The sequence below is a fragment of the Cebus imitator genome, unplaced genomic scaffold, assembly GCF_001604975.1.
Source record: "Cebus imitator isolate Cc_AM_T3 unplaced genomic scaffold, Cebus_imitator-1.0 Scaffold491, whole genome shotgun sequence".
NCBI lineage: Eukaryota > Metazoa > Chordata > Mammalia > Primates > Cebidae > Cebus > Cebus imitator.
The window spans coordinates 1,115,797-1,126,853 of record NW_016107806.1 but is presented as its reverse complement, the minus strand read 5'-3'; the positions used below and the strand labels follow the sequence as shown (position 1 = coordinate 1,126,853).

General features: G+C 46.3%; 2 protein-coding genes across 3 annotated transcripts in view; one reads left to right on the top strand and one right to left on the bottom strand.

Annotated features, from left to right (window-relative positions):
* Window positions 1–3,061, top strand: part of NUP210L (nucleoporin 210 like) — a 152,559-nt gene extending 149,498 nt beyond the window's left edge. Inside the window, exons 35-37 of the mRNA XM_037733088.1 lie at window positions 1,187–1,291; window positions 2,684–2,758; window positions 2,834–3,061. Of these exons, the coding sequence (XP_037589016.1) occupies window positions 1,187–1,291; window positions 2,684–2,758; window positions 2,834–2,931 (278 nt within the window). The 3' untranslated portion in view covers window positions 2,932–3,061. The remainder of the gene's footprint in view (window positions 1–1,186; window positions 1,292–2,683; window positions 2,759–2,833) is intronic.
* Window positions 3,062–4,358: 1,297 nt separating this feature from the next.
* RPS27 (ribosomal protein S27) lies at window positions 4,359–5,858 on the bottom strand. 2 transcript variants are annotated; one of them, XM_037733072.1, is made up of 4 exons: window positions 5,550–5,815; window positions 5,361–5,469; window positions 4,912–5,022; window positions 4,359–4,446 (listed from the first exon to the last, which is right to left on the bottom strand). In XM_037733072.1, the coding sequence occupies exons 2-4, from the start codon at window positions 5,377–5,379 to the stop codon at window positions 4,418–4,420; spliced, it is 159 nt and encodes a 52-aa protein (XP_037589000.1). In that variant the 5' UTR covers window positions 5,380–5,469; window positions 5,550–5,815; the 3' UTR covers window positions 4,359–4,417. The 2 variants fall into 2 exon arrangements, with proteins under 2 accessions (XP_037589000.1, XP_017368833.1); XM_017513344.2 differs by having other exon boundaries at window positions 4,361–4,446; window positions 5,782–5,858.
* Between the last annotated feature and the right edge of the window lie 5,199 nt (window positions 5,859–11,057).

Here is an 11,057-nt window from a genome sequence, read left to right as displayed (position 1 = left end):
AAAAAAAAAAAAAAAAAAGCGTAAAGTTTTATTGAGGGTAAGATTAGATGCAAATCAGAGTGCTCCAAAGAAATGACATCCTGAGTAGGACCCAAAGATACCCTGCATTTCATAGGTCACTGATGATCTAAAAAAAAAAAACGTTTCGGCCAGGCACAGTGGCTCATGCCTGTAATCCCAGCACTTTGGGAGGCCAAGGCAGGTGGATCACAAGGTCAGGAGTTCAAGTCGAGCCTGGCCGATGTAGTGAAACCCTACCTCTACTAAAAATACACAAATTAGCTGGACATGGTGGTAGGCGCCTGTAGTCTCAGCTACTTGGGAGGATGAGGCAGAGGTTGCAGTAAGCCGAGATCCAGCCACTGCACTGCAGCCTGGGAAAGAGCAAGACTGTCTAAAAAAAAAAAGTTTTAAGGTAGAGATTACAATTGTAAATGGAATCAGCATACTATCACAAGTTTAGTGAAGGGAAGCATGTTACCTGGGGTTAAAGTGCACAGGAAAGGTAACCAGCATTTTAAAATAGCAGAGGATTTATGAAGCATCCTTTGTAATCTAAAAGGAAGAAATAAGAGGTTCAAGAATTGGAGAGTTTTATTACTCTGGAGATAGGAAGAAGTCAAAAAGAGGTGGATGAACCAAGTATAGTTCACACCTGAAGCTCCCATCTCTACTAAGAGAGCTGGGTTTTGATTACTTCTGGTAGATACTCTAATGACTATTTTTAGTCAAATTTTAAAATGCAGCTGGAGGCTGCAGTGAGCTGAGATCATGCCACTGCTCTTGAGCCTGGGGGACAGAGCGAGAGCAAGATTGTCTAAAAATAAAAAATTAGCTGGGCGTGATGGTTCACACCCATAATCCCAGCACTTTGGGAGACCAAGGCAGGCAGATCATGAGGTCAGGAGATCGAGACCATCCTGGCCAACATAGTGAAACCCTGTCTCTACTAAAAATACAAAAATCAGCTGGGTATAGTGGTGTGTGCCTGTAATCCCAGCTACTCGGGAAGCTGAGGCTGCTTGAACCTGACAGTCAGAGGTTGCCATGAGCCGAGATCGTGTCCAGCCTGGCAACAAAGCCAGACTCCATCTCAAAAAAATTAATTTAAAAAATGCAGCATCTGCCCATGGTTGTGTTATTAAATAACTATTATCTTGTTTTGTTACCACCAATGAATGCATAGATCATTGTGAAGATTCAGGCATCGTCAAGAAGTTCAGTAGCTCTTACCAGATCCTGCTCTTGACCCTCTTTGCAGTGCTGTCATCAACAGCTTTCATCTTTCTAGGTAAAGAGTCCTTATTTTTAGTACCATGGACTTTGACATGGAAACTCCATTTTATTTCACAAACTATTAAGGACGAAAATTAGCTACTTATCACATACAATTTTAACAAGCAGTTTAAACTAAGCCTCCCTAATCCAAGTCACCTAGTGGATTAAAGGTCCTCCTCCGCTGGGCGAGGTGGCTCACACCTGTAATCCCAGCACTTAGGGAAGCTGAGGCAGGTAGATCACCTGAGGTCAGGAGTTTAACACCAGCCTGGCCAACAAGGTGAAACCTCGTCTCTACTAAAAATAATTAGCCAGGTGTGGTGGCACAAGCTTGTAATCCCAGGTACTTGGGAGGCTGAGGGAGGAAAACTGCTTGAACCTGGGAGACAGAGGTGAGCCAAGATCGTGCCACTGCACTTCAGCCTGGGTGACAGGAAAACTCCGTTTCACACAAAAAAAGTCCTCCTCAATTTACTACCAAGAAGCAACAAACTGGATTTGGCAAACACACACCACTCAGATGTGGAAACCACTACTAAATCTTGAGGCTTCACAGCTCTTTTGCTGAAATTCAGTTAGGGATAATTCAAGTAATACCAACAGACTGCGTGCCACGGCTCACACTTGTAATCCTAGACCTTTGGGAGGCCCAGGTGGGAGGATGGCTTGAGGCTATGAATTTAAGACCAGCCTGGGCAACAGTGAGACTCCATCTTCACAAAACAGCTTAAAAATTACCTGGATGTGGTGGCACACACCCGCAATCCCAGCTACTAGGGAAGCTGGGGCAGGAGGATTGCTTGAGCCAGCGAATTCAAGTCTGCAGTTAACAGTGATTTTGCCTCTATACTCCAGTGACACTCTGTGACTAAAAAAAAAAAAAATTTTGAGATGGAGTCTCACTCTGTCGCCCAGGCTGCAGTGCAGTGGCGCGATCTCAGCTCACTGCAACCTCTGCTACCCGGGTTTCAAGCAATTCTGCTTTGGCCTCCGGAGTAGCTGGGATTACAGGCACCCATCACCATGCCCAGCTAATTTTTGTATTTTCAGTGGTGACGGGTTTCACCATGTTGGCCAGGCTGGTCTCCAACTCCTGACCTTAGGTGATCCGCTGGTCTTGGCTTCCCATAGCGCTGGGATTACAGGCATGAGCCACCGCACCCAGCCTAAAAAAATTTTTTAAGTAGGACATCACAGTTGTCTACATTCCATTTCCCCACATCTTTTAGCCAAAAGCTGAAACTCTAAAATTGATTAAATTGGGATAAAAACTTCCTGTAATAGTATATTACTATTACTTATTTTGAATAATTACTTTAACAATATTAAATCTTAGAGTTGACTTTGCCCTTTTTAAGGCCTTCCTCAGACATGCCTTGTGACATTTCCTTTGTCCTTTTTCCAGCATACAACGCCTTCCTAAACAAGATACAAAGAGTTCCAGTTGTGTATGTACCAACTCTAGGAACACCACAGCCAGGTAAAAAAACCTGTCCTTATCTTTGACAAGCTCAGATATACACATTTAATTCAACCTTTCCCTCTTTACTTCTAGGTTCTCTTAACACAAGTTCTCCCCCTCCCTTCATGAGTCCACAGCCTCCGTCAGCCCAAAGTCGGCTGCAACATTGGCTATGGAGTGTAAGGAACTAACCTCTGCTTGGACAAGTTCCTAACTGTAGGGGAATGAAGATTTCTAGTCCTAGACAAAAACAGCAACTTCTACACTGTTTTCAGACAAGGCTTCTAAGAACTATAAAGGACCCTAAGCTGTTTCTTAAAACTGGTGTGTTGGATTGTGTTGTAAAAAGTAACTGTCAGCTCTTAATTCTAAAAAAAAACTTGAGGTTAAAAAAAAACATACACGGCTTCCCCCTTCGCTTAAAAAAAAAAATACATGGTCAGGCGAGATGGCTCATGCCTGTAACACCAGCACTTTGGGAAGCTGAAATGGGTGGTTCACCTGAGGTCAGAAGTTCAAGACCAGCTTGGCCAATATGATGAAACTGTCTCTACTAAAAATACAGAAAGTAGCTAGGTGTGGTGGCATGTACACCTGTAGAGCCAGCTACTTGGGAGGCTAAGGCAGGAGAATAACTTGAACCCGAGAGGCAGAGGTTGCAGTGAGCCAAGATTGAGCCACTCCAGCCTGGGCAACAGAGCAAGACTGTCTCAAAACACACACACACAAAACCAGGCACGGTGGCTCATGCCTATAATCTCAGAACTTCGGGAGACCAAGGCACACGGATAACCTGAGGTCAGGAGTTCAAAGACCAGTTTAAAAAAAAAACAGGCCGGGCAAGGTGGCTCTTGCCTGTAATCCCAGCACTTTGGTAGGTCAAGGCGGCCAGATCACGAGGTCAAGAGGTGGAGACCATCCTGGCCAACACCGTGAAACCCCATCTCCACTGAAATACAAAAAATAGCTGGGCATGGTGGTGTGTGACTGCAGTCCCAACTACTCCAGAGGGTGAAGCGGAATTGCTTAAACCCGGGAGGCAGAGGCTGCAGTCAGCTGAGATCGCACCACTGGACTCCAGCCTGGTGCCAAGCAACAGAGGGAGATTGTCTCTACAAAAAAAAAAAAAAAAATTTTTTTTTTTTTACCCAATGAGCCTAGGTGGTTTAAAATGCCCCCAGGGCCGGGCGCGGTGGCTCAAGCCTGTAATCCCAGCACTTTGGGAGGCCGAGGCAGGTGGATCATGAAGTCAGGAGATCGAGACCATCCTGGTCAACATGGTGAAACCCCGTCTCTACTAAAAATACAAAACATTAGCTGGGCATGGTGGCGCATGCCTGTAATCCCAGCTACTCAGGAGGTTGAGGCAGGAGAATTGCCTGAACCCAGGAGGCGGAGGTTGTGGTGAGCCAAGATCGCGCCACTGCACTGCAGCCTGGGTAACAAGAGTGAAACTCCATCTCAAAAATGAAATAAAATAAAATAAAATGCCCCCAAATGGATTTTTAAAGTAATTGGCCACTTACTTCCCCGAACTGACTCTAATCTTCTTTTTCTGGTTGCCCCTGAATACTTGAGACAGGAACTGCCTAACTAAGTTAAACAAGACAATAAACAGGATTTATCCAAAATGTGTTTATTGAGATGGTTTCCCACTCATCTTGATTCAGAGTGCTTTTAGTGCTGCTTCCTCCTGAAAGAACATCCTGGAAGAAAAAGGTTCAGAGATTAGCTGATGACAGCCCAGGTATTCTGCCCACCTCCCCCACAAAACAAGCAGATGCCGGGTGATCCACCCGTAGAAAGCTACATCTTTATTTTTCTGGTCTTAGCTACCGAATCATTTATATCATTTGGGTCACTTCATATCAACTTGAGCCCTTTTACTGCCCACTGACCCCAGCTTTAGACAGTAGTGCTTAAGATTAGTATATAGTTTTTGGTAGTATCCACTTAAAGAAAAAAACCATCAAATCCAACACTTCTTGTCTGAAAATTAACATTATACATGTTGTCATTGTAAGATTTAAAAATCCAAAGAAAAAAGGAAAAAAAAAAAAGAAGATTGAAAGATCCTGGGAAGTGTTTTCATTTCTAGAAAGCAAAAACTCAAAAAACAAAAACAAAAACAAAGAAAAGTCCCCAAATCACAACATTAGTAAACCATTTACCTTCTGTAAGCCTTGCTTTTCCTCCTGTAGGCTGGCAGAGGACAGTGGAGCAGCCAACACACAAAACTACCGTTTGTGCATGGCTGAAGACCGTGGTGATTTTATAGCATCCTGAAAGAAAAGCAGATAACGTTTTCTTCCTCTATTACACCCATATCTTTCCTGCCATTTATGCCCAACTCGTCATCCATTACTGTTTCCTAACACAAAAAAAGATAGGGGTTGGATGTGAAATGTGATGGGCGAGCACGCTGAAATGAATCACTCCTTCTAAGATGCAAAACTTTGCCAGTTTCATATATTCTAATTTTAAGAATATCAGGTAAAATTTTTCACAGACGAAGAAACTGAAGCTGCCGGACAGCTTCACGGATACGACACAGCTCACTCAACTTTTTCCAAGTGTTGAGGTCCAGTGCTTTCCCCAATACAGCAAGCCGTCTCCTCACCTGGGCATTTCACATCCATGAAGTAGGAATTGGGGCTCTGCACCAGGCGTTTCTTCTTGTGTTTCCTCTTCTCCTCTTCTGGAGAGGGATGAAGGAGATCCTTTGCGAGCTAAGAGGGACAGAAATGCAGAGATTTAGAAACCAACGGCGAAAAGGGGATGGTCGAAAACAGCCCCGACTGTCACACACCGGGGAGAGCTCGCCCCGCGCCGCCCCTGGTGTCTGCGCAGCTGGGCCGCCATCTTATCTCCTCTCCGCTCCCGTCTATGCGGGTGGCCCGTGGGCCGCTGCGGTGCCTGGAGTTAATGTCCTAAGAAGTGCAGAGGGCAAATGAGGACCCTCTACGATCCGAAATCAGCGTGAGGGGAGCGTGCGGACAGAAGAGGGAGATCTCCGCCGAAACCTGGACCAAAGCACTCACAGGCATGTTCTCGTGTGTAGGTCGTCACCGCCGGAAAGGAGCGAAAGTGGAAATCCTGCCCCTTATATTGGACACACTACAGGAAATGACGCAAAGCTCTTGTGCCGCCATGTTTGGAAGGTCCTACTTGGTTCTGCCTCGGTGGGGAGACAAGGGAGCTGTCATTTTCGGAAGGTGTTTAACTGATGGTTGTGACACAGATGTGTCACCATGCTGAGAGGGCTACCATGCTATCTTGAGGTTAGCGTTTGATCACTATCAAAGGATAAATGGACACTTTTAAAATTTTGTGCCATATCTTGACAATTGAAGCCTAAAAGTAAAGATTGAGGAAAACACCAAGGAGAAGGAGTCATATCCGAGAGTTATGTACTTTTTTTTTTGAGACAGAGTCTCACTCTGTCACCAGGCACCAGGCTGGAGTGCAGGGGCGCGATCTCGGCTCACTGCAACCTCGCCTCCCAGGTTCAAGCAATTCTCCTGCCTCAGCCTCCTGAGTAGCTGGAACTACAGGCGCGCGCCACCACGCCCAGCTAATTTTTTGTATTTTTTAGTAGAGACGAGGTTTCACCATGTTGGCCTGGATGATCTCGATCTCTTGACCTCGTGATCCGCCCGCCGCGGCTTCTCAAAGTGCTGGGATTACAGGGGTGAGCCACCAAGCCCAGCCTTTTAAAAAATTATTTATTTATTTATGAGACGCAGTCTCACTCTGTCGCCCAGGCTGGAGTCAGTGGCGCGATCTTGGCTCACTGCACCCGGCTTCTGTACTACTTTTTAATTACCTATATTCTTTTTTTTTCTTTTTTTTTTCAGAGGCCAGTGCAGTGTTCAGAATTTACTTATATTTTTAACTCTTTTTCTGTTGGTTTAATTTACCCATATTTAACAACAGGCGCAGTGGCTCACGCCTGTTATCCCAGCACTTTGGGAGGCAAAGGCACGTGGATTACTTGAGGTCAGGGGTTCGAGACCAGCCTGGCCAACATGGTGAAACCCCGTCTCTACTAAAAATACAAATATTAACCGGCCGTGTGTTGAAAAACGCGCGCTTTGAATGAAGAGATCTTCGAAACAGGCTTTGTGTGAGCAACATGGCTGTTTATTCACCTGGGTGCAGGTGGGCTAAAGCCAAAAAGGGCATCAGCAAAGGGCAGTGGGATAGGAGTTGGTTTTATAGGTTTGGGTAGTTTCTTGGGGGGCAGGGGTGTTGCAGAGTAAGTTTAGTTACAGTGATGGGGGTTAGGGGCAAGGACGAGTATACGTGACCACAAGTTCAGTTACAATGGCAGGGTTCGGTGAGAGGTGTTTACATTATCATAAGAACAGTTAAGATGGCAGGGTTGGGTGAGGGGCTTGTCTGGGGAAGCTCCGCTGCTGGGCAATTAGGGACAATGGCGAACGCGGGGGCGGGAGAGGGGCTGAAGGAAGGAATGAGGGGGGAGCGGGGAGACATCAGCCAAGGCAAGCAGGACTTCAGACTTTCAGGCTCCAGGCTTGCATATGGAGACCTGACAGCGTGATGGCAGGCACCTGTAATCTCAGCTACTTGGGAGGCTGAGGCAGGAGAATCGCTTGAATCGCGGGTGGAGGAGGTTGCAGTGAGCCGAGACAGTGCCATTGCACTCCAGCCTCCGCGAGACTCTGTCTCAAAAAAAAAAAAAAAAAAAAGGTTCCAGTGAAAGTAGGTATATACCAGCAAAAGTACACTTCAGAAAGGTGAGCAAGAATAATATATTGCTGAGGATGAAAAGTCCAGATCCAGGCAAAATAAGATAAAAAGAAAAAATAACTGAGGGATTTTTATCAGGTTAATTCACGAAAATTGAAGAGTAATTTAAAGGACTGGTGAAGCTGAGTATGGTGGCCCACACCATAGTGTAGTCCCTGCACTTTGGGAGGCTGAGGTGGGAGGATTGCTTGAGGCCAGGAGTTCAAGACCAGCCTGGACAACATAATGAAACTTCATCTTTACAAAAAATCGAAACATTAGCCAGGCGTGGTAGCTTGTGCATGTAGTCCCAGCTACTTGGAAGGCTAAAAAGAATGTCTTGAGCCCAGGAGCCTGGGGCTGCAGTGACCTAGGATAGTGCCACTGTACTCCAGTCTGGGTGGTAGAATGAACCTGTCTCTAAAAAACATGAAAATAGGCTAGATGAAGTGGCTCACACCTGTAATTCCAGCACTTTGAGAGACCGAGGTAAGTAGGTCATTTGAAGTCAGGAGTTCGAAACTAGCCTGGCCAACATGGTGAAACCCCGTCTCTACTAAAAATACAAAAAAAAATTAGCCAGGTGTGGTGGTGGGTGCCTGTGATCCCAACTACTTGGGAGGCTGAGGCAGGAGAATCTCATGAACCTGGGAAGCAGAAATTGCAGTGAGCTGAGATCGTGCCATTGTACTCCAGCCTGGGCAAGAGAGCGAGACTCTGCCTCAAAAATAAATAAATAAATAAATAAATAGGACAAGTGAGACATGGTTTGTTCAGCGGGAAGAAACTGGGAAGACTCAAGGAGATAATGAGGGGAGAGAATGGACAAAAGGAGATTCAATAGTTGTGTTTGAGAAGGGACAGGCTGGGCGAGGTGGCTGATGGCTATAATCCCAGCATTTTAGGAGGCCAAGGTGGGCGGGTCACGAGGTCAAGAGTTCAAGTCCAGCATGACCAACATGGTGAAACCCTGTGTCTACTAAGAATACAAAAAAAAAAAAAATTAGCTGGGCGTGGTGGTGCCCGCCTGTAATCCCAGCTACTCAGGAGGCTGAGGCAGGAGAATCACTTGAACCTGGGTTGTGGAAGTTGCGGTGAGCCGAGTTGTGCCACTTCACTCTAGTCTGGGTGACAAGAGCAAGAATCCATCTCAAAAAAAAAAAAAAAAAAAAAAAAAAAAAAAAAAAAAAAAAAAAAAAAAAAAAAAAAAAAAAAAAAAAAGGCTGGGCACAGTGGCGCGTGCCTGTGTCTCAGCTACTCGTGAGGCTGAGACTGGAGGATCGCTTGAGCCCAGAAATTCTGGGCTGTAGTGTGCTATGGAGATCAGGTGTCCGCACTAAGTTCAGCATCAATATGGTGACCTCCCGGGAGCGGGGGACCACCAGGTTGCCTAAGGAGGGGTGAACCAGCCCAGGTGGGAAACGGAGCAGGTCAAAACTCCCATGCTAATCAATAGTTGGATCGTGCCACTGCGTCTCAGCCTGGGCAGCTAGCAAGACCCTGTCTCTAAAAAAAAATAAAAATAAAAAAGAGAAAGGACAAATATGGACATGGAAGGTGATGAGGATAAGTGCAGTTCCAAAAGATCCTTCTTACAACCAGTACACATCTTTTTTTTTTTTTTTCTGAGATGGAGTGTTGTTCTTATTGCCCAGGATAGAGTGCAATGGCGGAATCTCAGCTCACCACAACCTCCACCTCCCAAGTTCAAGTGCCTTAGTCTCCTGAGTACCTGGGATTACAGGCGCCCGCCACCATGCCCAGCTAATTTTGTGTTGTTGTTGTTGCTGTTGTTCTTGTTGTTTTGAGACGGAGTACCATTTTGTCCCCAGGCTTTGAGTGCAGTGACATGATCTCATATTCTTCATATTTACACAGAGCTCACTGGTACCGCTGGCCCTGCGTGTGCCTCAGCACATGTTCTGGGCACTGATTGATGTGCCATACGGTGAGTTTGCAGAACAACTGGTGCAGGTTCTTGGTGCTGCACACAACGTGCGTCTCGAACTCAGCATAGTCCAAGGCCAGGGAGGCGCGGACCAGCTGCTGGTACTTCTTGCCGCGGGTGTAGACCTGGGGCAGGCGGCAGTGCAGCTCGTGACCCATTAGGATGCACTTCGCCTTATGGACATCCGGTTGGAGCCGCAGCCTGGGTGCTTGAGTAGGAAGGCCCACAGGTCAGCTGGCAGCTCACTCATGGTCTGGCTGCCCGCACAGCAGCCCGAGGACGCCAAATTTTGGGTTTTTTTTCTTCTTTCTTTTCTTTCTTTTTTTTTTTTTTTTTTTACGGAGTCTCACTCTGTCACCCAGGCTGGAGTGCAATGGCGCAATCTCGGCTCACTGCAACCTTCAACTCCTAGGTTCAAACAATTCTCCTGCTTCAGCCTCTCAAGTAGCTGGGACTACAGGGCATGTGCCACCATGCCCGGCTAATTTTTGTATTTTGAATAGAGAGGGGCTTTCACCATATTGGCCAGGCTGGTCTTGAACTCCTGACCTTGTGATCCGCCCACCTTGCCTCCCGAAGTGCTAGGATTACAGGCGTGAGCCACCACACCTGGCCTAATTTTGCATTTTTGATAGAGATGGGGTTCTCCATATTGGTCAGGCTGGTCTTGAACTCCCAGCCTCTGGTGATCCACCCACCTTGGCCTGCCAAAGTCTTGGGATTACAGGCGTGAGGCATTGCACCTGGGCTTTATTTTAATTTTTTATGGGAAGATCCTGCCTCAAAAAAAAAAATTAGGCAGGGCACAGTGACTCATTCCTGTAATCCCAGCAATTTGGGATGCTGAGGTGGGTGGATCACTTGAGGGCAGGAGTTCGAGACCAGCCTGGCCAACATGGTGAAACCCCCATCTCTACTAAAAATGCAAAAAAAGAAAAGAAAAATTAGCCAGGATTGGTGGTGGGCGCCTGTAATTTCAGCTACTTGGGAGGCTGAGGCTGGAGAATCACTTGAACCCAGAAGGCAAAGGTTGCAGTGACCAGAGATCACGCCATTGCACTCCAGCCTGGGTGACAAGAGCAAAACTCTGTGTCAAAAAAAAATAAAAATAAAAATAGCCAGGCGCGGTGGGTCAGGCCTGTGATTCCAGCACTTTGGGAGGCCAAGGTGGGTGGATTACCTGAGTTCGTTAGTTTGAGAACAGCCTGATCAAGATGGAGAAACCCCATCTGTACTAAAAATATAAAATTAGCTGGGTGTGGTGGCGCATGCCTGTAATCCTAGATAGATATTCGGGAGGCTGAGGCAGGAGAATGGCTTGAACCCAAGAGATGAAGGTTATGGTGAGCCAAGATCACACTGTTGCACTCCAGCCTGGGCTACAAGAGCGAAACTCTGTCTCAAAAAAATAAATAAATAAATAAAAATAATTTGTTTCTTTCTTTTTTTCTTTTTTCTTTTTTTTTAAGATGGGGTTTCACCATGTTAGCCAGGATGGTCTCAATCTCCTGACCTCGTGATCCACCCGCCTTGGCCTCCCAAAGTGCTGGGATTACAGGCGTGAGCCTCCGCGACCAGCCCTTTTTCTTTCTTTCTTTCCTTTTTTTTTTTTTTTTT

Excerpts from the sequence above, each read along its gene's own strand:
- RPS27 (XM_017513344.2), bottom strand. Across the intron at positions 5,023-5,360 it reads CATGGATGTGAAATGCCCAG|GATGCTATAAAATCACCACG; the intron begins GTGAGGAGACGG and ends CTTTTCTTTCAG. Across the intron at positions 4,447-4,911 it reads AAAAGCAAGGCTTACAGAAG|GATGTTCTTTCAGGAGGAAG; the intron begins GTAAATGGTTTA and ends TTTTTCTTCCAG.